We start from the raw sequence: 27,811 nt of genomic DNA on the forward strand, positions 1-27,811 counted from the left end.
CTTCCATATGTTTTTACTTTCGCATGTCACTCAAGCAATCACTCTATGATTGCTTGTCTGTTCAGCAGATAGACTATGCTGTCTACTTGTCTTATATTGAGATTTTTTGATTTTGTATTGGCTGATCTTTGCTTTGGAGACGGTCTTTTTGTAATATAAAGCTACATGGATTTCACTTTTTTTTAAAAGTGTGTGTGTGTGTGTGTGATGTATTTTCTAGCACCTCGCTTTGAGGAGGCTATTCTTGTAATATAACAACACATGGATTTCACTAAAAGTGTGTGTGTGTGTGTGTGTGTGCAACCAGGCCTTTGCTCTGCAAGTCACCCCCCTTGGGAAATAGCAAGCCAAAAGACTTCGTGCCCTGCAAATAACGGAAGATGCGCTTAACTGCCTGCCAATGCATAGTTTTTGGGCTGTGCATGTACCTGCTCACCTGAGATACTGCAAACTGAATATCAAGTCTAGTGTTGCAGAGATATATGAGGCATTTAACAGCCTGATTGTAAGATGTGGCTCCTGCATCATGCATTGTGAGTTTCAGCCCCCGCTCCATGGGAGTGGCTATGGGCTTACACTCATGCATGTTAAATCTATCCAAGAGTTTCTGAACATACTTGGACTGAGACATGACAGTGCCACGTCTCTCATGAGAGAACTGGATCCCCAAATAAAAGTGAAGCAGCCCTTAATCTGACATGTCAAAGTTGATCTGCAAATCAGCTTTGAAATCTGCAATTTTGTCTTCATTGGACCCTGTGAGCAGTAAGTCATCGACATAAAGAAGGATGACTAAAATTTCCCCCCCATCCATCTTGATGTAGAGGGTGCTCTCAGTAGGACTATTGTGCAGCCCCTTGCTGGTCAAAAAGGCATGGATCTTGGCATACCATGCACGAGGGGCCTGTTTCAGCCCATATAAAGCTTTGTTGAGCTTGCATACTTGAAGTGCATTTGTTGTAATTTCAAAGCCCGGACGTTGTCTGACATACACCTCTTCCAGCAAGTCCCCATTTAAGAAGGCTGTTTTTATGTCCAACTGATGAACATTCCACTCAAAATGTGCAGCCATTGCAATAATTGATCGGATGGTGGTCATCCGGGATGTAGGAGCGAATGTCTCCTCATAATCTATGCCCTTTTTCTGAGCATAGCCTTTAGCAACCAACCTTGCCTTATATCTGTCAATGGAGCCATCTGGCTTCCGTTTGACCTTGAAAACCCATCGTGTGCCAATGGCATGTTTACCCGGTGGCAAGTCTACAACATCCCAAGTCTGATTTTTTGCAATGGACTGCAACTCATCGTGCATGGCATTCATCCAATGCACATTGTCCTTTCCCTCTTCGAATGTGGCAGGCTCCTCCTCATCAAGAAGAGTACCTGCATATGCTGATTTCACTGAATTAGCACCTTCCATGTGCCTTGCTGCACTGCGAGTTCTGCCAGGTAACGCAACATCAATTTTACTCTCCCTAAGAGTCTGTAACAGCCAGTTTGGGACTGTTTTTGCTGCATGTATGTCTGCAATTTCTTGCTGCACCACCTGTTCCACTGCCTGTGGAGGGGGCAAGACATCCTATGGCGGAACTAAAGCATTTGGAGGTTGCTGTAAATTCTGATTTGCATCAGAAAAATCAGCAGGGGAACCCAAGGCAATGGGTAACAACCCCTCAAAGACAACCTCTGAAGAAGAAGGCATTTGAAATTCAGCCTGAGTGTGAGCTGAATTTTCAAAAAATATCACATCTCTACTGACTATGATCTTGCGTGTAGCAGGATTGTAGAGACGGTACCCCTTGCTTTCTGCACTGTACCCAACAAATATGCACTTAATGGCTTTATCAGACAATTTGTGCCTAAATTCAACTCGCACATGAGCATAAGCAAGGCATCCAAAGACTCGGAAGTGATCCACTAAAGGCTTCCTATCATTCCAGACCTCATAAGGAGTTTTTCTTTTTAAAGCCTTAGTGGGAGCCCGACTCAGAATGTAATTGGCACACATGAAACCCTCAAGCCAGAATTTGTGAGGCATGTGTTTGCTTTTCAGCATACATCTGTCCATCTCCATGAGAGTTCTATTTTTCCTCTCAGCTTTGCCATTTTGCTGAGGGGTCAGCCTGACTGTGAGCTGATGCACAATACCCTTGCCTTTCAAAAAAGCATCAAATTCTGCAGACAAGTATTCCCCACCTCTATCTGTGCGCAATGTCTGTATCTTGAGTCCGGTTTCATTTTCAACCATGGCTGAAAAGTGTTTAAACACCGTGACCACTTCAGATTTGTGTTTCAGCCCATAAACCCAAGTAAAATTGTAGTCATCATCAATAAATGTAATGAAGTAGAGATGACCACCCAACGATGGAGTCCTCATGGGACCGCAGACATCAGTATGTATAAGCTGTAATTTGCGGACAGCTTTAACTGAACCATCCTTCTTGAAAGGGAATCTATGCATCTTGCCTAAAATGCACCCTTCACAGGCATGTGGAGGAGGTATCTCAAGGGGTGACAATGCATCAACCATGGAAAATACTTTTGGAGTGTCATCAAGCTCTTGTAATGCATGTGGCCATATCGGGCATGCCATGATTCTGCATTCTACATGGCAGCTGTAGGGGTAGAAACTGCAAGAGCATGGGCTGCTCTTTTCTCAAAAATATCAAGCTGAAAAAGCCCACGCAGCAGAGTACCATATAACCTTAAGGCATAGTCATCTTCCCTGTCTCGGACAGCACATTTGTCATCCTCAAAGATGACCTGAAATCCAGCTCTGTTAAGAGTGGACACTCAAAGAAGATTTTTGGTTATGCCAGGCACATATAAGACATCTGAAAGTCTGAAAATTGAGCCATCAATGGCAGTGAGCTCAACATCTCCTGTGCCACGTACTGAATATGATGAGTTGTTGGCACAAGTGACTTTCTTACCGACGGGAGGTGGATGCAAGGAAGTAAAAAGACACTTCCTAGAAGTGATGTGCTTGGATGCACCGCTGTCAAAATACCAAGTGTTCAGTGTTTCATTGACACTGAAAGCAGATGCATCTGTAGAAGAGTCATAACTGCAAGTCAAAAATGCATATGTATCATCACTGCAAGTGGCTGTACTATCCCGAGCATCTGGAACAGCCAACCTAGAATCTGAAATGCAAGATAAAAAGACATAATCCTGTCCAACAAAGTTGGCTGCAGCATCCCCACTGTCAGATGCATGAGGAGCTGAATCTGAAACAGCCATACCTGAGCTATTTTTCTTTTCTTTTGCAAGCCTTTTCCTGCATTCTGCTATGTGATGACCTGGCTTTTTGCAGTAGTGACAAAAACCCTTCTTCTTGGGCTTACTTGCATCATTTTTAGCCTATTGGGAAGGCTGTCCTGACCCACTGGAAGGCTAATTTATTGATGTCTTTGCCTGTCCCTTTTTTTTTAATTTAAACTTTGAGAGCATGGCTTGTTCACCTGCACGTGAAGCCAAATTTTTTCTGGTCTGCTCTTCCTGAAGCAGAAGTCCTATCAACTCATGAAAAGTGAGAGGATTTGCACCCCCCCTCAATGATAAGTTCAGCGAGGTATGAAAGCTGAGATAAGACTCAGGAAGAGAATTCATAGTGGTTGTAATCATCTCTGAATTAGGAATAATTTCATCTATATTTAACAATTGCTCTCTAAGATCCTGTAGCTTTGTGAGGTGGACTGACATGGAGTCACCCTCTTCCATATGTGTATGACTTAACTCTCTTTTCAAGAAAGATACCCTTGCATCATTCCAAGCTGCATACATGCTTTCTAAAATATCCCACGCTGCCTTGGAGGTCTTACACGACCGGATATGCGGAATGATAAATCTTTTCACTGAAAGAGAGATGCATGACAAATCTAAGGCATCCCATGAATCCCATCTCTTCTGATCTGGAGTAGTGGCCATGGCTGCACCAACAACTTGTTCTGCAGCTGCCCCTTGTGCACGACCTCTTCCACCTCCTTGCTGAGAAGGGGTATTAGGTGCCATACCTGCTGGTCGGATCTCACCCCCATTCACATAATCCCATAAATTGCGAGAAATCAGAATATTGCGTACCATAAAACTCCAGAGGGAGTAGTTGGTACCATCCAACTTGTCTTCCTGTGAAAGACCACTGAACTGGAAGTCATTCTGATTTTGCTGGGCCATATCTGAGAAAGAGATTTAAGCAGATACAAAACTGAATTCCCTTACTGGGAATGAAATGCACAACTCCCAAAAAACACAGCCAAGCACCGGCTGTAAATGCAACTCAGATTTCTGTACTTGCGCTGTCAGAAATCTGTCCAAGCATCAAAAACTCTCCAGAATCTGCCAAAAGTGCTGCAAAACACTCCAAGAAAGGCAGTATCAATTGAAAACTCCAAAAATTGCTCTCCCAACACAAAAGCCCCAAAATAGGCCTGAAATTGCAACCGAAAAGGGGCAAATTGATCAAAAGCCCCAAATGTTGCAAGAATTGCACTCTGTCTGCAAAAGCCCCAAATTTCGAGCTTGAAATTGCAACCAGAAAGGGGCAGAAGTACTGAAAGCCCCAAATTTTGCAACTTCAGCAGAAAGCCCCAAATTTCAAACCAAATCTGCAATTTTTGCTCCAAGTGTAGCTCCAAAATTTCTTCCAAAAGACTGAGCCAAACAATGGCTATCTGCAAACAATGCCTGCCAAAAAACTAACTGCTTGAGTACTTGCAGAAATAAAACTCTGCACAGAAGGCCGGCAACAGAAGTGTGCGGACACTGAGCTGACAGTACGGAACTGTCAGTGTACGGTCTTGTACGAAATTCGTACGTTGTACGGATGACCGTACGGAGTACGGACGACTGGAGCTGTACGGAGTACGGATTGCGGGAGCTGCACGGAGTACGGACGACGGCGGCGCACGTGGCGTAGATCTGTACGTCGCAGATCTGTATGACGAGCAGGTACGGTACGTGAGCAGTACGGCGAGCAGGTACGATACGTGAGCAGTACGGCAAACATGTACGATAAGGGATGTACGAGAGTAGTACGGCATGTACGATACGGTACGGACGCGCGTGCAGAGACCAAGTGCAGGTTCCGTACAGTCGTACGGACTGTACGGACGATGTGTAGCAGCGAAGCTGAGTTGCGGCTGGAGCTCAACGGGGAAGTCGTAGGGAGCTAGATCTAATGCTCTGATACCAAATGTGAGAGAATGGTGAGTGAGAGAGAGCAAGAGAGAGTGAGAGCTGGAAGCTTGAAAGCTGAAAGCTGAGTTGCAATAGAAGAGTGCGAAGAGTGTACAACTCAATGAGAGAGATAAGGTTTTGTCCTAGTGACAAAACCTTAGTAGTCACTAACCATAGTTAGTGAACTAACTGCGGTTAGGAAAAAAAACCTCTTAAAGAGAGAAAAGTGTCCCTAACTAGCTTATTAAATTACATTGGTCACTGCTGAATTATATCTATAATTCTAACACAGAAGATTGGACTTTGATTTCTCCAGGTTCCTCTTCTCGTCCTTTGAGGCTATCTTAGATTACTGTACCTGCATTGTATAAAATCCTTTTGCCTCAACCTTGGGTTTCAAAGAGAGGTGATTCTGTTTGGCGGATGCATCACCCAGCCAAGTGGTGGAGGAAAAGATTACAGCAACTTTGGGCCTATAAAGTATTGCTTTGGCAACAGGTTTTCTTTTGGCGAGTTCTTTTGGGAGTGTTTCCATCTGGACAGCTATTAGCTCATTGACACATTGCTATTGCACATTGCCACTACAACGAATTTGCCCAGAAAATCTTGGAACAAATCGTTCATCATTTGCTGGAAGGTGGCTGGAGCATTGGTCAAACCAAAAGGTAATACAAGAAACTTGTAGTGGCCATACCTAGTTCAGAATGCGGTTCTATGTGTTTAGCATAGATACGGATTTGGTGATAACCCGTACGCAAATCAATCTTGGTGAAATACTTCGCTCTGTCGGCCAAACAGTCTAAACATTCTCCATGTGGATTCTTACTCCCCAAGGTGATTTACTTGGGCGAATATAACCCATATTCAAATAATCCTGTAGCTGTGAAGCTAACTCATCCTCCTCAAGCTGGCTCATCCTATAAGGTGGAACACTAATAGGTTGTGCCCCAGGTACTAAGTCTATGCGATGATCTACTGCCCGTTCTGGAGGTAAACCTTCCGACAGTTGAGCAGGGAATACATCCAGGAAATCATCTAACAACATTCTTAATTCACGACGTTCAAACACACTTAAATCATTCTTGTTATTAACGGAGACAACAAATGAAGAAAGCGGAATCAAAACACACTGTTAGACATCATAACGAGAAGTGTTTAATATATTTCGAAGCTGCATCGTAGATACAACAGGTCTCTGAGAAGAGGGAATGTGATCACACTGAATACAAAATTGGGTGTCCTTTTTCAAAAAAGAAAGAGTATGAGGGACTTGCGTGCAAAGTGGAGCCCCCATCCGATAAGTACTTGTTTGAATAACACACCTAGGGCCATGTTTTTATATGGTTGTGCATGACACTAAGGCAGAAACGGTGTTTTATGATTGATCGACAATGCAAAGCATATCCGATGGGCACAATACTTTGCACACACCTTCAACTAGGTGGAATTGACTTACATGCAAAGTGCTTGGTCAATAAGTAATTGGTGGTTAACATATTCGATATGTAAGTCAATGACTTACACCTAGGTGGATCGATAAGTACTTGGTCAGGTAACATACCTAAGGGCTTGTTTTTTTTCCGATGTGCATATCACTACCGGAAAAAGGTTGTATAATGTGTGATCGACCATGCAGAGCATATTCGATGGTGACAATACTTTGCATGCATCTCAACCTAGTTGAAACGGACTTGCGTGCAAAGTGGAGCCCCCATCAGATAAGTACTTGTTTGCTTAACACACCTAGGACCATGTTTTTTCATGGTTGTGCATGACATTAAGGCAAAAACGGTGTTTTATGCTTGATCGACAATGCAAATCATATCCGATGGGAACAATACTTTGCATACACCTTCAACTAGGTGGAATTGACTTACATGCAAAGTGGCACTCCCATCCCATAAGTGCTTGATGGGATAACATACCTAGCAGCGTGTTTTTTTACGGATGTGCATGACACGAGCAAAAATAGTATTTAATGCTCGATCGACCATGCAAAGGATATATGATGGGCACAACAGTTTTCCTACGCCTCAACCTAGGTGGTATTGAAATGTTCTCAAAGAGGCAAACCCATCTGTGCTCTCGTGATTTTTTTGATCTGCTTTGACAGCGCCTGCGAGCTAGATTCCCATCTGTTCCGTTTGGGAAGTTCTTCTGGCTATTTGGGTTTCATCCATCCAGACCGGAGTTTCATCTTTTCTTCGTTTGGGTTCGCTACTGGGCCCTATGGACTTTATGGACATATAGGAATTGTAAAGTCTTTGGTGATCCTACTTTCTCTCTGTTTGGCTTTTTTTGGCGTTCTCTGCAGCAATCTTTCTTTGATTGCTTGCAGACCCGCTGCATAGATCATGAGGTCTTTTTGGCATATACTGAAATTTTCACTTGATGTAATTGTAGCACCTTATTTTGAGATTGCTACTCATATAATATAATCAATCAAAGATTTCACCCAAAAAAAAAAAGTGCGTGTGAGAGAGAGCGATGGAGAGCTCTGCTGCTCCTCCTCCCTCGTCCATAACCTTGTCGACCTCCGTACCCTGCCCGTACATGCCCTTCCGTACCCTCCCCTTCCGTACCCTCCTCCTCAGCCTCTGCGTCTGTACGGATCTTGCAAGCTTCGGTCTCTTCCCCATGCGCCTCCGTACAGCTCTCATACAATTCCGTACAGAAAGTACCGCTGTCCAGCCCACGGTCCTTTTTGTACAGCCTTCGTGTGCTTTTGTACAGCTGCCTTTCCCCATCTCAGCCTCTGCCGTACCTCTGTCCATGCCCTTGCCCTCTCCATCCGTACATAAATCCCTGCCTATCCCTTCTCTCCAGCAGCCAACTGTTCCTGCTCTGCAGTCTTTCGTACAGCAGCCATCTTTTCCTTTCCAGCCCTCCGTACTAGATCTGCAGCATTATGTGCAGCCTCAGTCTTCTGCTTTACATCTGCAGCAGCCTCCTACTGCTTCGTCTAATGGTTCCTTTGTCTTCAAAGCTTCAGCCCCTCCTTCTGACCTATCTTCTCCTGCGCGGGTCTTCACTCGGCGGAAGCATGGTGGTTTGGCTTCTTCGCACTTGCTCAAGTCAGCGAAACTAGATATTGTGGATGGTCCCTCTTCTCCCTTTCAGTTGGAACTTCTTCGCCCACTGTGTGCTGCTTCTGTTGCAAAAGTTCCCTCCTCGGGTTCACCTCTTGTTCGGTCTTTGGATTCTACCCTTTTGGTCTCCGGTTTTTGACAGGCTCAACGATTTGGGGTTTGTTTCTTTCTATGGGTAGGATTCTTTCTGCAGCACAACTTTGTCGATGGGCTGAAGTTGCAGTGGGCCCGCATATTATTTCTTCCTTTGTCTTTATGGGCAAAGGATTTTATTACACCCAGTGTCCTACGACTGAGGTGGTGGAGAGTCTTGTTAGCCATGCTGGGGTTCCTGGGGCAGGTTTCTTTGCTTATGTGATGCCCTGGGATCCACTTTTTGATCCAGCTGCTCTCTTTTGACGTATTGTCCGGTTTGGATTACCCTCAAAGCGCTGCCTGTGCCTCTTCTTCACCATCTTCCTACCCTTGCAACGCTTTTGGGGAGGCCTCTACATATTCTGAGACAAGAGTTCCTACATGCTACTCGGGATGTTCAACCGATGAGAATCAGGCTGCATTTTGCCTCTTTTCCTACAGCATGTTATCAGTGCCGCCGGGTTGGTCATTTGCACGTGTTGCTCTTCTGCTTCCAGGACCACTCCTCCTCCTTCCTCAGCTGTCAAGATTACTCTCCCTTCTCCTCCGGTTTCTGCTATGGCTTCACTGGAGAAGCCTTCTCTTACTGTTCCGAAGCACTACTGGAGAAAGGTAGATAAGTCACAAGCCAATCTTTCTGCTGCTAAGGAAGTTCACGATCGGGCTCCTATTGAGCATCACCAGCCGCCTTCTCCTCAGGATATGAATGTGCCCCTTGATGAAGGCATTATACAAGATGATGTGCATGCTATTTCTCCGGTTGATACTCGAAGTGAAGCTGATATGATCAGCCCTGATTTATCCGATGCAGCTCCTATGTCAAAGAGTGCAAACATTGCTCTAGTTCCTTTGCCTGTGATGACTATGCCAGAGTCTCTTTCTTAGGATGCAGATGTCTCTTTTTCTCTGGAGTCTTTTCATCCTATGTTGCAACAGGTTTTTGACCCTGCAATTCAAAACTTCAGGCTCCCAGCTTATATTAAGAAGAATCACAAGGGCAAAAAACAGGTGGTTTTTATTGATGGTGCAGTTTCTTCACTGCATCAATTTTTACAAAGCAACAATCTGAAACTGGAGGATTTTTTCTTTGATCCTTCTCCAGTTTGAATCTTGTAACTTTTTACCTGGCTGCCTCATGACTTTTGCTCTAAGGTTTTACTTGTAATTTTTTCCTTTGTACTTATTGGTGGGTTTTTACCTCTTTTTGGGGTTTCCCACATAGAAATATAAGATTTCACCCAAAAAAATGTGTGTGTGTGTGTGTGTGTGAGAGAGAGAGAGAGAGAGAGATAGAGAGAGCTTTATGCAAGGTGATCACCCATGGGTCTACATGATGTGACGCTTTTGCATTTGTCTACAACTACATTTGGTCACTGGCAGCCTACTCATTGGCATTTTCTCCTAGGATACATTGATGGAAAGGTTAAGGGATGTCTTTCTGTCGCTCAGATGCTTTCTGACTGGAAGCTTATTCTCGCTCATCTTCAATGGAATGGCAGGGATGCGCTTAATGGAACTCTTTGCGTGCTGAGTGCTTTCATTGATCAAAGGTGTTTGTACAACCATTAGCATTGCAGGAGACCTGCCACTCTTATTTTATTTGATCAAAATGAATACGGCAGGTGGATGATGTGCTTGATGATGCTAGTATGGTGTTATCTTTACCAGCAGCAGCAGTTAGACAGTTTGGCTTGAGACAGCATTAAAGATCCCTATGGCACATATTGTCACGGGCAGATACTTCATGACTTTCAGCCAGTGCTGCACTTGGATAATTCTGCTTGTCGTTCATTGTTGTTGGCTAACGTCACGGTTACAAAGTTGCACACAGTTTTGCTGCCTTCTCCTTGGGTTTCTACTCATGCAAATCGTATCAGGTCTATGACTCATACTTCTTGGTGGTGGAGAAAAAGGTTGCAGCAAATTTGGGCTCGCAAACTCCGTCATGTCAACAGATTTTCTTCTAGCAACTTTTGCTTAGGGTGCTTCCATTTGGACTGATTGTGGCACACCGACATAGTGCTTCTGCTACTTGTCATGCCAATGCCATCTCTTTTGGCATTGTCCTAAACCTCGTGACTTCTTAATCTTTTTACAGCAACGTCTTCATGCACGTTTCTCACGTGCTTCCTTAGGCAAGCTATTCTGGCTGTTTGGAGTGCACCCTATCCGATTGGGGTACGATCTATTCTGTTCATGGGTTCGCTAATGGGTACTCTGGACTCTGTGGAAGGACCAAACCATAGGATCTTCAGTGATCCATCTATAGCTGAGTATCACTTTTTCTGTGTATTTTTACAGCAATCAGTTTTGACTGCCTACATGCTCCAAATCTTGAATATCCTACTTTCTTGTCATATAATGAGATCTTCTGATGTTGGAACTGCATGTCCCCTACCTGCGGACTGCTTTTTGTCATATAAAAACAGATAGATTTCACCCAAAAAAAAGTATATGTGATCTTCATGCATAGGCCTAAAGCAAACTCACTAGTCTTAAACTGGATACTGCTTTTAAAAATGATTTTGCAGTCCAAAATCAGCAAGTAATAAGTGTTAAGTTCTCACAGTAGCAAGTAAAACAGCGTTATCATTTGGATACTGCAATGAACTCCCTGGGATATTTTTCAATGAAGATACAAGTCCCCATGACAAAGCCCTGCAAGAAGCAACCAACAGTTAGACACTTCAAATGGATGTGAAAGAAAAAGGATCGCCTCACTCTCTCATCATTTAAAAAAAACAGACTTATCAACCGACCCCCGACTCTAATGCCCACACCTCAATGGTGTATTGAGCCAAGCCGTGAAGGTGGATACATGTATATGATTTTGACTTTTGGCTTGAACATGCTGGCTCAATCTCCCATTCTGTGATAAACGTGCACCTAATTATTGTCGAGGAGAGTATAAATCTAGTCTATTAAAAGCTTGGCTTGCAGACTTCTCCATTGGCATAACTCTATCCTAACCACCTCCCATGTTGACTCCTCTTCCAAACAGGCTGTGACCCATGTCTCATTAGTAGAATAACAACCATATCATTAACCTGAGGATTCTACAATGTACAGTCCCTATAGTCTGACGTAGCAAAGTCTGGGACACAACTGAATCGAAGACATGTGGAAAAGGTTTACAAACTATCATTTGAATCAGCTACTCCTCTTTTGCAAACCATAACAGAAGATCCTGCGAGAAAGGTTGTAATTCCTAGTCTTTTCAGTTCTTAACACTGAAATACCCTGCAACATCAAAATCCAGCCGATACAAATTTCATGGCAATTGACCATATAAATCCTTTAAAATAGTATAGAGTATCACACAAGCAGAGTCACCATTTGGGCATACAGAAAGAACTGTGAGACGTAAAATCCTTTTTGCCATCACAAATTGGGATTCTGCAAGAGCATCTGAAACCATACCAAAAAATAAAGCGAATTCCTGTACTTACAACCCTCTTATAAGTGAAAATTCATATTCAACAAGACAAAATGAGACTCTTATTCAAATGATAAAAGGAGAAAATGTTTGTAGTGAAATGCATTGATAAAATGACTAGAAAGTTAAACCTCTGAAGCCTTCTTAAATTGAATATCCATATTAAGAGGAATGGGAGCAACCCAAACACTTGATAGAAACTCCTTGGTTTTGCTCCTTGGTTTATGACCCAAAGGTCTAGCATGAGCTCGCATTGTCATGTGGTTACATCCATGCAAGGGACCCCTTTAAAAGGGGCCTAGTGTGAGTTTACGTCTCCACCCGTTGTAGGGTTTTCCTTAGTTAGGGACACCCTTGGGTAGGTCTAAGCGCTCATTTGTGGCAATTCCATGGGGTGGACTCCCTAGAAGATTGGGACCTAGACAAGCCTATGCCTAGTCCAGCGGACTATTGTGGTATGGGACACAAGGGTCAGGGCCTGGTGGCCTTTATCCCAGTGTGACAAGAAACGTTTCTAGATTTTGCCAACCGTTTTGTCTACAAACGGGTTTTAAAAATGTATTTTTACGAATTATATATAAAACATAAATAATTATCTTCAAATTCCCTCTGTCTCTATGAAAAGAGCTCTCAAGCCACATATACACATTGAACACTCTCAAAGAGTCAAGACACAGGTGACAACCTGTATAGGGCATTTCGCCCAATGCACTGGCGTTTCGCCCTCTTTCGGTGAAACGTTTCTAAGTGTTACGCCTGCTAGAAACGCGTTTTTTGAACATAAATATTTATCTTCAGATTCTCTTTGTCTCTTTGAAAAGAGCTCTCAAAGAGTCAAGACACAGGTGTCAACCTGTACTAAGGCATTTCGCCCAAGGCACTAGCGTTTTGCCCCGTTTCGGTGAAGCGTTTCTAAGTGTTATGCCTGCTAGAAACGCGTTTTTTGGTGACACTGCTTTATCCATGAGGCCATCCGACACAGCGAGTGTTCGCTCAAAACACATAAGCAAGATAAGGGTGTATAGCTAGACTCATCTCATAGCACAACCACTGAGTTCTTCCAGTCAATGAGCAGCACGGCTCTGGGAGACCGCAGATCCACAGACCAGAGTGAGAGCCCACCAGCGGGTTGAGGCACAGATCATAGTCCAGGACCTACCCTCCATGTGTTCCAAATCACGGGCATGATTGACGGGAGTGACAGTGACACTTGTTTGTCGCAAGGCCATAGCCAAGAGACCAGAGGGGGTCACACACACCAACAGTCGTTAGCGCCCCATCATAGGCTTTTTGCCACCGTAGCCTCTCGCATCGCCGACCCCCCTCCTCAGGCTTGGCTTCCACATGATGACCATCGCAGTGTCACCACCACCCCATCTTCATGATGAGTCCACAAATTTCCCTCTGTGTATCAGTATCATTATCATTATGGCTTTTTCTTTTTTTCTTACATCTGTCATGGTGTTGATGCCCACTTAAGAGGCTTGACCACTTCAGCTCATTGTATCAGGTTCTTTCAGCCTCATTGTTTGATCTTCCTAAGACTTTTAATTAACTTTCTTTTTATCCTCTTATAGTCTCTCACTTCCTTCGTTGAGGTCTCTTCTTGAGGTGGTGCAGCGAGTTGTTTGATGGCTTCAAGACAGTTTACATACAAAGACTTCTCTCTCCTTCTACTTCCCCCTTGTATCTTCAATTCCAAATCTAGGCCCTCACTTCTCTTTCTATGGCCTCCTCTTCAAACCTGTACAAGCTACTGAACTCCCAGTCTCTCAGTTGAGGCTAGATTTGTCTAATCCCAAAAGAGAGAAACCGTTCTAATATCCAACAATGGCGTCCAATCACCCTTTTGGATACCACCTGGCAGATCTTAAACAAGGTCTTGCACTTGTGGTTGCATCCCCATCTTGCGGACATAATCCATGACTGTAAGACAGGTTTTGTTCAGACACGCAGCATCCTAGATGACATATTCACTTTGTCTTCTACATATTCGCAGAGCGAGGTATTCGTTGGCAGTATGGTCCCCCACCTTGGTTGTTGCCCTTGTTTTAGAGATTCCCTAAGCAATGAGTTGGGTTCTTTGAAAACATGCTAGTTGACAACCAATTTTCTTCTTTATTTCCCATGCTCAGTGTTTCACAGATTGCTGATTTGTATGGTTGGTTTTTCAAGCATTGATAGAAATTTATCTTCTCTAAGAAAAAAAGGTAAAGTGGGGATCTCTGATTTCTATGGTTGTGCTTGATTAGTCTCGATGGTGGATAGTTGAATCACAAAGACCCAAACTCTGCAAATGGTCAGTTCTTAGATGTGGTCTCCATCCAAGCAAGCCTGATATCAATTGAGAGTATGGCCCGCAAGGTGCCCGGTAATTGCTTTATCATTAAGTTGTTATAGTGCTTGCATGACTTGCTTCTTCTTATCAAGAGAAAGCGAGATCTAGTAGGAAGTTGGACTCCAGGATGCTGCCACAAGATCTCCTTTGGTCACATCCCAAGGGTCACCCACCCGATCTTTCAAAAACCCCCTGAGTCCTTACTAGCTTATGGAGGAAAAAAATAAGGGAAAAACACAAGAAAGGGTGGGAGAGAAAAAACGAAGCAAAGAAAAAGCTTTTTCTATCCATCCATCTATCTATCTATCTATCTATCTATCTATCCATCCATCTATCCATCTATCTATCCATCCATCTATCTATCTATCCATCCATCTATCCAATCTATCTATCCATCTATCCAATCCATCTATCCATCCATCCATCCATCCATCTATCTATCTATCTATCCAATCCATCTATCCATATATCCAATCCATCTATCCATCCATCCATCTATCCAATCCATCTATCCATCCATCCATCCATCTATCGATCTATCGATCTATCCATCCATCCATCCATCCATCTATCTATCTATCGATCTATATATCCATCCATCCATCCATCCATCCATCCATCATCCATCCATCCATCCATGGATCCATCTATCCATCCATCGATCCATCTATATATCCATCCATCCATCCATCTATCCATCCATCCATCTATCCATCGATCTATCCATCCATCCATCGATCCATCCATCCATCCATCCATCCATCCATCTATCTATCTATCTATCCATCTATCTATCTACCTACCTACCTCGAGGTAGAGTGAGTCTCACATGCACTGAGGATTGCCATTGGACTGATGCACATTTCATCCCATCAGCTGAGGATTGAGACAGGGATACCCAGAGAGCAAAAGATTTGCATGCTATGTACGTTGGGAGCGGTTGAGACAGAGGAGCATTTTATTTGCCCAGCCTATTATGAAATACGAAGACGCTACCCCACACACACACACACACACACACACACACACACACACACACACACACATATATATATCCAGTACCTCAAGGATAGAGGAGTCTCACATGCAGTGAGGATTGCCATTAGACTGATGCGCATTTCGTCCCATCAGCTAAGGATTGAGGCAAGGATACCCAGGGAGCAAAAGATTTGCATGCTATGTACACTGGGGGCAGTTGAGACAGAGGAGCATTTTCTCTATATTTGCCCAGCCTATTATGAGATACGGGGACGCTACCACTGTCTCTACCTGGAGGGGATTGGCTTCGGTCCACTTTCACAACTAATCCATTTCCATGACTAGGTTTGTATTGGGATCTATCTAATGGAGATCCGCCGACACAGGGAGACACTCCTACGACGGATCAGAGAGCAACAGGAAGCGGCTAGACCGCAAGACATGGAGGCTGACCGGGCTATGCAGACTCCACGACACAGTGGAGTAGAGGAGGAAGAGCTAGCTAATGTGAAGGCAGCCTAGATCAGCAGAGAGAGACAACAAGGTGCCACTGAGAGAGAGACGCGAAGATCACGCGCGAGACAGAGAGTGACCAGAGCACATTCTATTGAGGTCCGACCTATCACAGCTTTCCTCAGGGGGGGGCGATAGAGACGAGGGGTGACCCTGGACATAGACTAGGGAGTTCAGAGATCGAGGAGACCGCGCCTCCCGCCAAAGCGCGAGACGGCTCGACAGACACAGATACAAGATATTTTCACAGCTCACCAGAGAGCCATAGACTAGGGAGTTCAAAGATCAAGGAGATTGCGCCTCCCGCCAAAGCGCGAGACGACTCGAAAAACACAGATACGAGATATTTTCACAGCTCACCAGAGAGCCATCACTGTGCCGGGGCTTCGGTTTTTGAGTCCCAACTCTGAGAACGACTTGATTCAGCTTGTACTTGACTGGTTATGGTTATGATTTTGCTAGCATAGATTAGTGCTCAGCAAGGGCCCTAGCAGCCCACTGAGGCTTGTACGAGTCTACTTTTTTTTGCGCACTTTGTCCCATAGGCCTGCGAGGCCTCCCGTGGACGTTAATACATCTTTCTTTCTCTCTCTCTCTCTCTCCCCCCTATGTATGTATGTATGTATATGTGTATGTATGTATGTATTATATATACATATGACTTTTTCTTTCCATTCTTTTTTTAAGGGGGCACAAAAGGTGCCAAACAGAAACGGTTACAGGAAAATGGAGGAGGAAATGAGGAGAAAGGCAAGGAGGAAGCAGTAAACAGAATAAGAATGGGTAAGAACAGCAGCACCAACGGAGAGCTGGGCAGAGGGAAGAAGAGAGTGGCGAAGAGAAGGGAAGGGATGCAAGACAGAGGAAGGCTGGTGATGGAGAAGCTAGCAGGAGCAGGGAACAACAGGGAGCTCCGTTCACCAACCCCAGAGATAACAACACGACATTTGAGCTCACACCTGTTCATCGCCTTGCCTTGACATATATTTATCTTATCCTTCTTTACTTTTGCCTCGAAAGCCTGTGTAGATAGAACCCTTCTACTGTTGTTACCAACCCCAGAGATTACAACACGTCATTTGAGCTCCTTGTATTGACACACATTTATCTTATCCTTGTTTATTTTCGCCTCTAAAGCCTGTGTAGATAGAACCCTTCTACTGTTGTGAGTCAATATTTAAAGATAAAAACATGCGCAGGATCTAATGATTTGCATAAACATGGCCTCCCAGATACCGCACTCGTAACCATGTAAGAACAAACTTTCTGCCCTCACAACAAATTCTAAGTGAAATATGAAAGCAGTACCCGAAAATCAATGCAATAACAGAGCCGATGTAGCATTTCTGTGCTGTCACCGCAACTTGCAGGTCTCCAAACTACACCCATAGTTTTGAACATATAATGACATGAAAGAAAAAATGCTTTTTGAAAAAATTTAAAAACATGTTAGACCTTAAAGAACAAAAATAACAGCCAATAATGACCAGCAGTAAACGACCACATTTATCATAAAAATACCTTATAGAAACGAGTGCTTGGTGGTAATGGTTCCTCCCTATAATCGGAAATGCCTGTAGCATAAAGTGCTTCTCCTGCTGCAGTCAACGCCTTTGCTATCTGCAAAAAAGTGATACATAAAGATAAATGAAGTACAAACCCAGCTTGTTTCTGGAAACAGGTGCAACCAAAGTTACACTTTCACCTAAGCAACACTAAAATAATACGCTTAAACATCACGCCATGATAGTTTATGTGTGAGTGCCACGTGTCATCATGGGACTTACATCCCATATGCACTAGGTGCTAGAGTGTGTGTGAGTAGCCTACATAAGGGTTGCTTCACTTGTCTTGTCATACTTGATGAATGAATGAGAGCCTTTTCATTATGTCTTCATTTGTGCATCATTTCCTCACACCCTAGCCTTCTCTCTCTCTCTCTCTCTCTCTCTCTCTCTCTCTCTCCACCATGTTTCTAACATGGTATCAGAGCCACCTTCCATAGCTGCCACGTCACCCTTGACCTAAACCTAATTCGTCACTCTTGCCCTAACCCTAATTTTGCTTCAGCCGCCTCTCCTATGCAGCCTGCTCATTTCCGTCTCTAGCTGCCTCCTTCTCCATAGCTTGTTGCCTCAATTCCGCCTCTATCTGCCCCTCCTTGCAGCCATTTTGCATTCTTTTCTGTCCTTACAGCCAGCCGCCTCTATTCAAGCTCTTGTGGAGCACTAGGCGACCTATTCCCTGCTGGCCTGTGCGTTTTCTTGGAGGTACCTGCAACGTGTTAAGGTTTTTGATGCGAAAACTGCCTTTTATTGCTGCTGCTGTGAAGTCGGCCACCTCGCAGCATTCTTTCCAATATTTTGAGATTTTGAAAGGTTCTTTCAACCTGTTTTGAGGCTGCTGTTGCATTTTCGAGCTGTTTTGAGAGCGCTGCTGCTGCAGGACCGCCTACGACAGCAGCATTTTCAGAGCTGTTCCTGGCTTCCAGCTCATCTACAACAGTCGTTTTTCATTGTGGTGGCCTACTACAACATTCAGAGTTATTCTAGGGAGCCGCCCTTCACTTCAGAGAACTACTGTTGCGCTTTGGTACACCTACACACCTGCTACAACATCTCGGTGTACCTTGGAGCTGCCTTGCTGAGCTGCTTCACGAATTTCGAGACCTATTTTTGTATTTGGAGCACCTACAGGCACCTATATCTGCCCACTTGCACACGTGGAAGCTGCTATTGCGTTTTGGAGTCCTAGACCAGCCGCCATACTTGCTGGTTCTTCAGCTGGTGCTGCGAGTTTGTTCCCTCAGTTTGCACACATGGAGCCTTGCCCTCGTGGTGAAGATCAATCCGCACAAGTCTCAGCTTGGGATAAGAAGAATGACAAGGCACTAGCGCTTATTGGTGTGAGGTTGGCTAACAAACTACATCATCTTGAGCTCACTACTTCAGCCAAGGAGACACTGGACAAGCTTGAGAATATATACGCCACATCTACTGGGACCTGAGGAGCAAGCTCTTTCTGCTATATTACATGATCTATCCCACTCTGAGGTGATAGATGGTGATGCTATGTGTGTTTGTGTTGAGTCAAATAAAGGTTCTCAGCCTTGAGTTGTCCCTCTAAGTTGAATGTATTGGGAGTCAATAAGAGGTCCTCTACCCTGGGTTGTCCCCCAAAAATGATTGTATTGTGTTTTACTTTGGTTGATGGTATTGACCACCCAGTTCAGAGTAAGGGGGGATGACGAGTGATGGTTTGCCCCTACCGGTCGCAAGCTAACTGAGAAGTCACTATCACACGGGAGATGTTGGATAGTTGGACTTGCTCTTTGCAGTATTGCGGTGGAGGGGAGATCGGTCTACTCTTGCGTGTTGGGTCTCACACCTCTTTGCTTTGAAGGGGGGTGTTGGAGATATCATAGTCAAAGAGTGTGTTAGTGTGTAGTACTAGGTGATCTAGTACTAGTTTATATGTGTGAGTCTTGTGTGAGTGCCACGTGTCATCATGGGACCTATCCCATATGCACTAGGTGCTAGAGTGTGTGTGAGTAGCCTACATAAGGCTTGTACTTCACTTGTCTTGTCATACTTGATGAATGAATGAGAGCCTTTTCATTATGTCTTCATTTGTGCATCGTTTCCTCACACCCTAACATTCTCTCTCTCTCTCTCTCTCTCTCTCTCTCTCTCTCTCTCTCTCTCCACCATGTTTCTAACATGTATAGCTTTTCAAGCGTATCAGAATAACTTCCAACAAAAAATAGGGCTTTTGTTTCACCCATTACTGTCAACGCTATCCCTCTAATAATCTAGTTTAATGCATGCACGGTCATCTCATTTTCTTTGTAGCATATCGGCAGCTCTACTAGGTGTTGATGTCTCATCCTCTACTCTAGTCTGAAAGAAAACTGAGGTGCAGGCCTTCCATTGGCTTGCCATCCACACAAAACATAAGTAGGATAGATGCACACACACATGAATTGCTGCAATGGAAACACCAACACTAGCTAGAATGAAAGCATACAAATGAATGTGCAGCAACTTACACAAAGACACACAAGAATCTCACATATAGCTTCGAGCTTTTGAGAAAGTCTCAAGCTTGAATTTCCAGGTGCCATAATTTCTTCCATCAAACTTGGCACTCTCTAAAAGGGGACATTCACAGTGGTCTGACTCACTGTCCCTTAACTAGCATATCACACAGAATATGCGAGTGTAGTGTGTGCTTTAAAAGGAAGGAACAATAAAATGAAAGTAAAGACACCTATGCAAATGATTCATACCTCCTAATTAGAGCACAATTTCTTTCAATTGCCAATGTATTAGTTAGCTAGGACTATTTGGAGCATTTTTTCCTTCTAAGGTTTTTCCCCTAACCACAGTTAGTGGTTGAGCTAGTAGTTGAGTGAGTCTTAACTCACCCTCGGCTTTACTTAGGTTTTAGGATTTTATCAAGTTTATACATTCTTCTATCTTTAACTCAACTGAGCTCCACGTTTTAGCACTATCCACCTGCTCCAATCCTCACACTTGGTATCAGAGCAGGCTGCCCCTTGCTCCCCTGCACCTCCCCTCACATTGCCCTCAAGGACAACTTCTATCAGCAAGAACTGTATTTTCATAGCGAAACCTTCACTGTCTAGCCCCTTTTTCATTAGCCACCACCTTCTCCAGGTGCTTTGGAGCTAGGCGACTAATTTCTGGGACACACCACTTCAAAAACTGATATCGAGCTTCTGTAGATTAGTTTCATCCTGTTTTTTTGTTGCTGACAGCTGTTTTCCACCGGCCGCCCATTATTTGGAGCTGCTTGGACGAGGCCGCCTCTGATTTGACTAAAACTTCCTACTAATTTTCTGATTCCGAGGTGCACAACCGGTTTTTGGGCAGTTTTTTGACCTGCACAGCTGGTTTGCAACTGGGCAACCTGCTTCACGCTGTTTTGGACCAGTTTCCATCTGCTGCAGCTGTGTGGCATCAGAGCGACCTGATTTTTGACTGGTTTCCAGTAATTAACTGGTTTTGGACCATTTTCTGATCAGTTACTGTTCTACCTCTATTCCGGAGCATTTATCTTTCTGTACCAGCCCTAACAGAGCCTTAAAACCTCTGCTTTTGCTCGGGTTGCCAGGTTTTGTCAAAAGGGGGTGATTTTGCCTTGATTTTGGCAAAATTTAGTCAAGTTTGGGGCAGTTTTTGAGATGCATTCACTGCCCTACATCAGAGACTTCCTGGTATAAACAGAATTCAGAGGGGTTGTATTTTGCCAAGCATTGGCTTGTTTGGGGTAGATTTTATTTGTAGTGTTCAAACAGTCCATGTTGTCATTTCAAAACTGATATATTCAGGCTGCATTTGCCTAACCAAGTATTGGCTTGTGGAATGGTACTCTTTTGTTCCATAATTCATAGCATGCGAATTTTTGCGACTATTTGATGCAAACAAGAAGAGTGCTCCAGCAAATCTTGTTATAGAAGATTGGTCCTGTTTTGTTTGCAGTTATGATGCCACGTGTGATGCCAACCATGAGAGGTTGTCTCACTCATTGTGAGTGGTGCCTTAGATGCAGTTTGGTACTTTGATAGTGGTGCTTCCAGGCACATTACTTGTAGGAAGAATTTATTAGTAGATTTGCAGCCTACTCCCATTGGCAAAGGGAGTCTTATGCCAGCAATTCTTCATATCCTTGAAAGGAGTTGGGAACTTGGGAAGATTTTTCTGTCATTCATAGATGGGACTGATTTGTGCCTTCTAGATATCATGTATGTGCCAAGGATAAGGAAGAATTTACTTTATGTCCCCTCCTTTGCAAAAGAGACTTGGCTGTTATTCTTAAGGATGATAAGTGCATTGTCAAGGATAGAGAAAAAGACTATCAAATAGCCACTACAAGTGTTATGCTCAAGCTAAGATAACATGACCTCGGAAGGCTCGGTGGAGATTTTCCTTTAGAGGACCAGTTGTCGTATTTTATTTTAAAGCACTTCAAGCATATGGTTAAAGGAATTAATGTCAAGGTCCTTGGTGAGGTCGAATTGGCACTGACTAGGTGGCTCTAAGGTCAAGGGCCTAGGTGTACGGAAATGTGTAATTGCCAAGGCGCAAACGGAATTAAGTGATACTCCAAGAGAGGTACCACCGAGTACTAAAGCATCTATGCTTCCAAGATCCATAGGAGCACCGACAGAAATCCATACATTCAGTTCCACAAGAGGGTGAATGGTACACCTAAGGATGGCCCTAGGAATGTGACATGTGGCATGTAGAACCATCTAGGGAGTTGTGGGCTTTGTGTACAACATGCAGGTGAATTAACGTGGGATTTTGAATTGAGCTGGTTCTCACGAAGGTTGGCTGGGAGGAACAAAGTTGTGTCAAGAATGAGTGAAAGTTAATTGTGTACATTTCAACAAGCACTTTGAATCAAGGTTTGTACCAGCTGAACAAACATGATGGAAATATGTGTAGGCATCTATATTTAGTTAGCATCATGGTCATAAGGTGATAAATAATTTATTAGTTTCATAGTTTAAACATTTTATTCAAATTATCATTTCATGTACAAAATGGATCAAATTATATGGGTGGCCTAAAAATCAATGAGCTACAAACCTTGACTGCGGTGTCACGATTCTGGATTATCAGTCTATCAGTTCCCCATTAATGGAGGACTGATGCTTCCCATAACCAAGGACGTCCTAGTAATATTTGATAGGATTTTTTGGGAAGATCCAAGAATGTGAATTGATGAGAAAAGCAGGCTCCTACGACCTTTGTGGACACGCCATTTACTATTCCCAACGATTTAGCCCGTGAATCATCGGCAAGGCATTTGTTGAAATTAGCCTTTTGCATTAGTGGGAGACCCCATTCTTCGTAGAGCTCCTTTGATAGAACATTTACACCTGCTCCACCATCCACTATGGCTTGGACTTCATTATATGCCTTGTGGATCAAAGGCACAGTAATGTTGCGTATGTCATGTCTCTCCCCCATCCGCATAGGGATATCTTTGATGTCGCTCATAGGTGGAGCAGGATTTGCGAGTTTAATCCATCCTTTGAAACTCTCCTAGAGATTGGGATAATTTTGTAGGAGGTTCCGATGGGAATTGACACAGGGCAACTCAGGATGCTAAAGAGTACCGCTCCTTCAAGTTGACGTGGCGGTACATTATGTTGTGGAGTCTGTTGTTGGAATAGAGACTTGAGTATAGTATCAATACTCTATGGGGCCAAGTCACAGATTGGGTCTTGAGCTTGTTTCTCAGCCTCAAATTGAGCTTGTTTCTCAGCCTCAAATTGAGCTTGTTCCTTTTATACCCATTGTTGAAGTGCCTGAAAATGAGCCTTCTCCACCTCTGGCATTTAGTTATGGAGATTCTTTTATTTGAGGCTCGGGAGTTGATGTATATGAGCTCGGCTACTCATTGCTTGGCGGAGGTGGAGGCACTTGTGCTTTCTTTTTAAGAAGTCGCTTTGGTTGGATTGGAATGTTAGGGTCCTTGGTGGCCTCTTTCTATTGGCATGTAATTACATTTACAGGTTAAAGAAACCCCTTCAACTCACGTGCTACCTTACATAATTTTGAGTGACTGTATGGAGATGTAGACATTGCAACATTTCCCCTTTTGTATCCATTAAATGATTGCTAACCTGCATGGATTTATTATTTATTGAATTATAGGTTTTCTCTTTGTATGTTGCCAAGAATTTTCCCTTTGGTATTCATTGAATGATTTATGAGTTATCCAATAGTAAGTTTTATCTTTCTAAAAATAACTAAAAACAATCTCTGATAGTGTCATGTAGATTCAACCATTTTTAGTAAAAAATTATTGCTACTATAGGTTTAGATAAAGTTCCTCATAAGCATCGCTCTAACTCCGGGCTTGCTTGAACGCAGTCGCTCGATGTTTCGACTTACTCTCACTTTATCATGCAAGAGAATCATTATTCCACACATCCGGTCATGCAGGACAGCAAAGGATGCTTGGGACAAATTGGCTTCTCTTTATCAAATTCGCAATGAGGCACGTGTTGCATATTTAAGAAGGCAATTGCACGAAGTCAGCATTAATGAAGGTGACTCTATGGATGCATACTTGACAAAGGTCAAGGACCTCATGGAACAACTTGCCAATATTGATGAGGTGGTGCCAAATTCTCAGCTTGTCAGTACCACATTGAATGGGCTGCCAGATACATATCAAAGGTTTGCTACGACCCTTCGACTAGTGGCCATGGGTAATCCAGACCACTACTCCTTTGATCAGTTAGTCACTTTGCTTTTGTAGGAAGAGCAAAGTCGTGCTAATAGGCAAACTGCTATTCCTGATCATGCATTTACTTCACAGCAGACAGGAAAAGGCAAGGCTTCCAAGCCTATGGGCAAGCCTAAATATGCGCCTAACAATGGCAATTCCTCCAATGTATCTCAAAATACAGCAGACAAGTCAAACAAGAAAAGATGCAACTATTGTCGCAAGCCAAGGCATGAAATTTCAGAATGCAGGAAGCGCATTACTTTGGAGAAAAAGAAAGCAGGATTGACAATAAATGCCTCACATACAATTGAATCCCATGAGCCAGTAGATGCCTCACATGCACATGCTCTCCACGATGATTGGGCATGGGTTGTCCATTGCTCCTTTGATCCCTTCAAAGTTGATGCATTCTTTACTACTAATGATGCTCAGTCTTGGTATCTTGATAGTGGTGCTTCCAAGCACGTCACCTCTTGCAGACAGTTGTTTCATTCCTTACCTAATGCACCTCGAGGGGGGACTGTCACATGTGCTAATAATGCTTCCTATGCTGTAAAAGGAATTGGAGATGTGCAGCTCACATCCGTTTCAAGCCATCCTGTCACTTTGACAAATGTTCTTTTTGTGCCTAGAATTGAAGTCAACTTGATTTCAATTTCAGCAATTGCCACTTCAGGTTTCAGAGTGATTTTTTATGGATACAGATGCCTAGTATATGATCTTCGTGATAACAATGCCATAGTTCTCACAGGCACTTTGAAAAAGGGGCTTTATCACCTTGATTATCACTCAGCTGCACTTTCTATTGAAGCATTTGCTATTTCAGATCCATAGCTCGTTGAAACTCATCTTTGGCATGAGAGAATGGGTCATCTTAATTATAGAGCTCTTGCCAAGTTACATTCACAGGGCATGGCAAATGATGTACCTCAAACTCACACAGTTTTCAAACTTGTGTGTGAGAGTTGTATTTTGGGTAAGATGCATCGGTTTCCTTTTCAAAAAGATTGTCCAAAATTCTCACAAAGGAAATTGCAGCGAGTGCACAGTGATTTCTGTGGCCCAATGAGGACAAATGCCATTGGAAGGTACAAATATTTCATGACTCTAATTGATGACTTCACAAGATATTGCTGGGTATATGCTTTAAAAGCCAAATCTGAAGTGTTCTCATGCTTTCAGAGGTGGCTGAATATGGTTGAGAATGAATCAGGATGCAAGTTTGTCACCCTCAACACAGATAGCGGGGGGGAGAGTATATGTCAAAGGAGTTTGATGCATTTTTGGCTTCACAGGGCATTGTTCACTCATGCGCTACTCCTTACAGTCAGCAGCATAATCATGTTCCTGAAAGAAAGAACAGGTCCACTATGGAGATGGCCAGATGCATGCTTAAGGCCAAGTCCTTGCCCAATAAATTTTGGCTTGATGCAATGATGTGTGCCAACTATGTGCTGAATGGATCACCTACAAGTGGCATTGAGGACTGTTACACCTTATGAAGCATGGAAAGGCAGGAAGCCTTCTCTTTCACACATGAGAGTTTTTGGGTCTCTTGCATATGTTCATGTACCATCTCAGCTGAGACATAAACTTGATGATAAGGCAATCAAATGCATATTTATTGGTTACAGCCAGGAGAGCAGAGGGTATCGGTTGTACCAACCAAATACTGGGAAGATTATTATCAGTAGAGATGTAATCTTTGGTGAACATTCAGATTCTCCTCTTGTGGACTGCAAAGCTAAGCCAGAAATTGACATGTTTGATGCCTTTGACTCTTGGTTATCTCTTCTTCCCTCAAAGGGGGACTTTGACCAGCAACATGAGCCTCCTGCACGCCCTCCAACAAGCAATGCTCAGCCAGCACCCCATGCTGATTTGCAGGTTCCTCTTCCAGCACAAAATGATCCTACTATTCATGATGCAGTGATTGAAGAAAGAGCTGTCAATAGACAGCAAAGGCAAGTTCCCAGATGGCTTCTTGACACATTGAGGGACAGCAAACAAGATCAACCTCTTGCTGCCCGGACAAGATCAGGGAATAGACAGATGCATCGTCACTTTCTTGAGTTTGCACTCCTCGCTACAGCTTGCAATGAAGAGCCTTTGTGCCATAAAGATGCTTTTGACAACAAAGAGTAAATGGATGCAATGAGAGCTGAGCTACAATCTATTGCCAAATATGACACATGGGAATTGGTAGATCTTCCTCCTAGCAAGAATGCCATTGGTACACGGTGGGTCTACAAACTGAAAAGGAAATCTGATGGCAGCATAGATCGGTTCAAAGCCCGCCTTGTTGCAAAAGGATATGCTTAAAAACAAGGCATTGATTTTGAGAAGACCTTTGCTCCCACTTCTAGGATTACCACCATCAGATGTGTCATTGCCATCGCAGCCCCCAGGCATTGGCAGGTGCATCAGCTTGACATCAAAACTGCCTTTCTTCATGGGGATTTGCAAGAAGAGGTATATGTGTCACAACCTCCTGGCTTTGAGGTTGTTGGATCTGAAAACAAGGTATGCCGGCTGCGTAAAGCCCTTTATGGATTGAAGTAGGCACCCAGGGCATGGTATGCCAAAATTCATGCACACTTACTGTCCCTTGGTTTTCAGAACAGTTCTACAGAGCCCACTCTTTATGCCCGTGGGAGTGGTTCTGACTTTTTGATGCTGATTTTATATGTGGATGGCATGCTGATTATTGGTCCCGATACTCAGCATATTTCAGATTTTAAGGCTGATTTGCAGCAATCGTTTGAAATGTCAGATTTGGGACAGCTGCACTATTACTTGAGCATTCAGTTTGCTCATGTTGAGGGGGGTATTATGATGTCACAGTCCAAGTATATTGGATAGCTGACAGCTCCTTGATAATTTTCAGTTTGAGGATTGCAAGCCAATCTCTACTCCAGTGGACCCTGGCTTCAAATTTTCAACTCATGATGGGAGCCCACCATGTGATATCACTCTTTACCAACAGGCTGTTGGATGTCTCATTTACTTATGCCACACCAGACCTGATTTACAGTATGCTGTATCCCAGCTCAGCCGGTTCATGCACATGCCTAGTTCACAGCATTGGCAGGCAGTGAAAAGAGTCTTAAGATATCTCAGAGGTACTCAGGATTTAGCTCTCTTCTATGGTGATCAGGGCTCACTTGTCATGCATGCTTACACGGACAGTGACTGGGCAGGTTGTTTTGACACTAGAGTGTCCCACACTAGTAACTGTTTTTTGCTTGGTAACTCATGCATCTCTTGGCTCAGCAAAAAGCAACCAGCAATTGCCACTTCCAGTTGTGAAGATAAGTACAAGGCAGCCTTCACTACTACAGTTGAGTGTATCAAGCTTCGACAGTTACTTGCAGATCTTGATATATGTCAGCCATCCTCCACTACTCTCTATACTGACAGCTAGAGTGCTTTGGCTATTGCACGTAATCCAGTCTTTCATGCGCGTACCAAGCACATTGAGGTTCACTATTATTATGTTCGAGAGCGCTTGTCAGCGAGAGACAGAGAATTGTCCTACATTCCGACTAAGAATAACTTAGCAAATCTGTTTACAAAGGCACTTTCTCGTCCCAAGTTTGAAGCTTTTCATCAGGCTTTACACTTGGTTCCCTTTGTCACATGATCTGCCCTGCCTTGTACATTCATAGGTGGCTATATCCCTTGGAATGAACATGTGCCACCATGACCAGAAAATACCAGGTATTCTGCGACGTTTCCAGGATACTTCAGCTCATACCATGGAGGGGGGTTTGTAGGCCATCTTCTTCTAGTCGTATTGATGCCCTATGGGCCCTAGTATGTGCCTTGTACGCATAGTTATAGGCACTTCAATGTTCTAGTGCCTTTTATGCC

At 43.6% G+C, this 27,811-nt stretch overlaps 1 protein-coding gene across 4 annotated transcripts in view; it reads right to left on the bottom strand.

Moving 5' to 3' along the window:
• Positions 1-27,811, bottom strand: part of LOC147882150 (LOW protein: ammonium transporter 1-like protein) — a 110,240-nt gene that overhangs the window by 14,123 nt on the left and 68,306 nt on the right. Inside the window, exons 6-9 of one of the 4 annotated variants that reach the window (XR_015543978.1) lie at positions 17,189-17,287; positions 16,976-17,046; positions 11,722-11,810; positions 10,970-11,060 (exon numbers count right to left, since the gene is read on the bottom strand). Coding sequence is in view for 3 of the 4 variants with exons in the window: in XM_087402105.1 (XP_087258231.1) it covers positions 10,970-11,060; positions 16,976-17,046; positions 17,189-17,287 (261 nt within the window). In the remaining variant the exon portion in view is untranslated. Of the gene's footprint in view, positions 1-10,969; positions 11,061-11,477; positions 11,643-11,721; positions 11,811-16,975; positions 17,047-17,188; positions 17,288-27,811 lie in introns of those variants that run through there. The other 3 variants (XM_087402106.1, XM_087402105.1, XM_087402107.1) reach the window with 3 other exon arrangements.

This window comes from Dipteris shenzhenensis, chromosome 30 (assembly GCF_047967505.1).
Source record: "Dipteris shenzhenensis isolate YYH24624 ecotype China chromosome 30, Dip_SZ_1.0, whole genome shotgun sequence".
NCBI lineage: Eukaryota > Viridiplantae > Streptophyta > Polypodiopsida > Gleicheniales > Dipteridaceae > Dipteris > Dipteris shenzhenensis.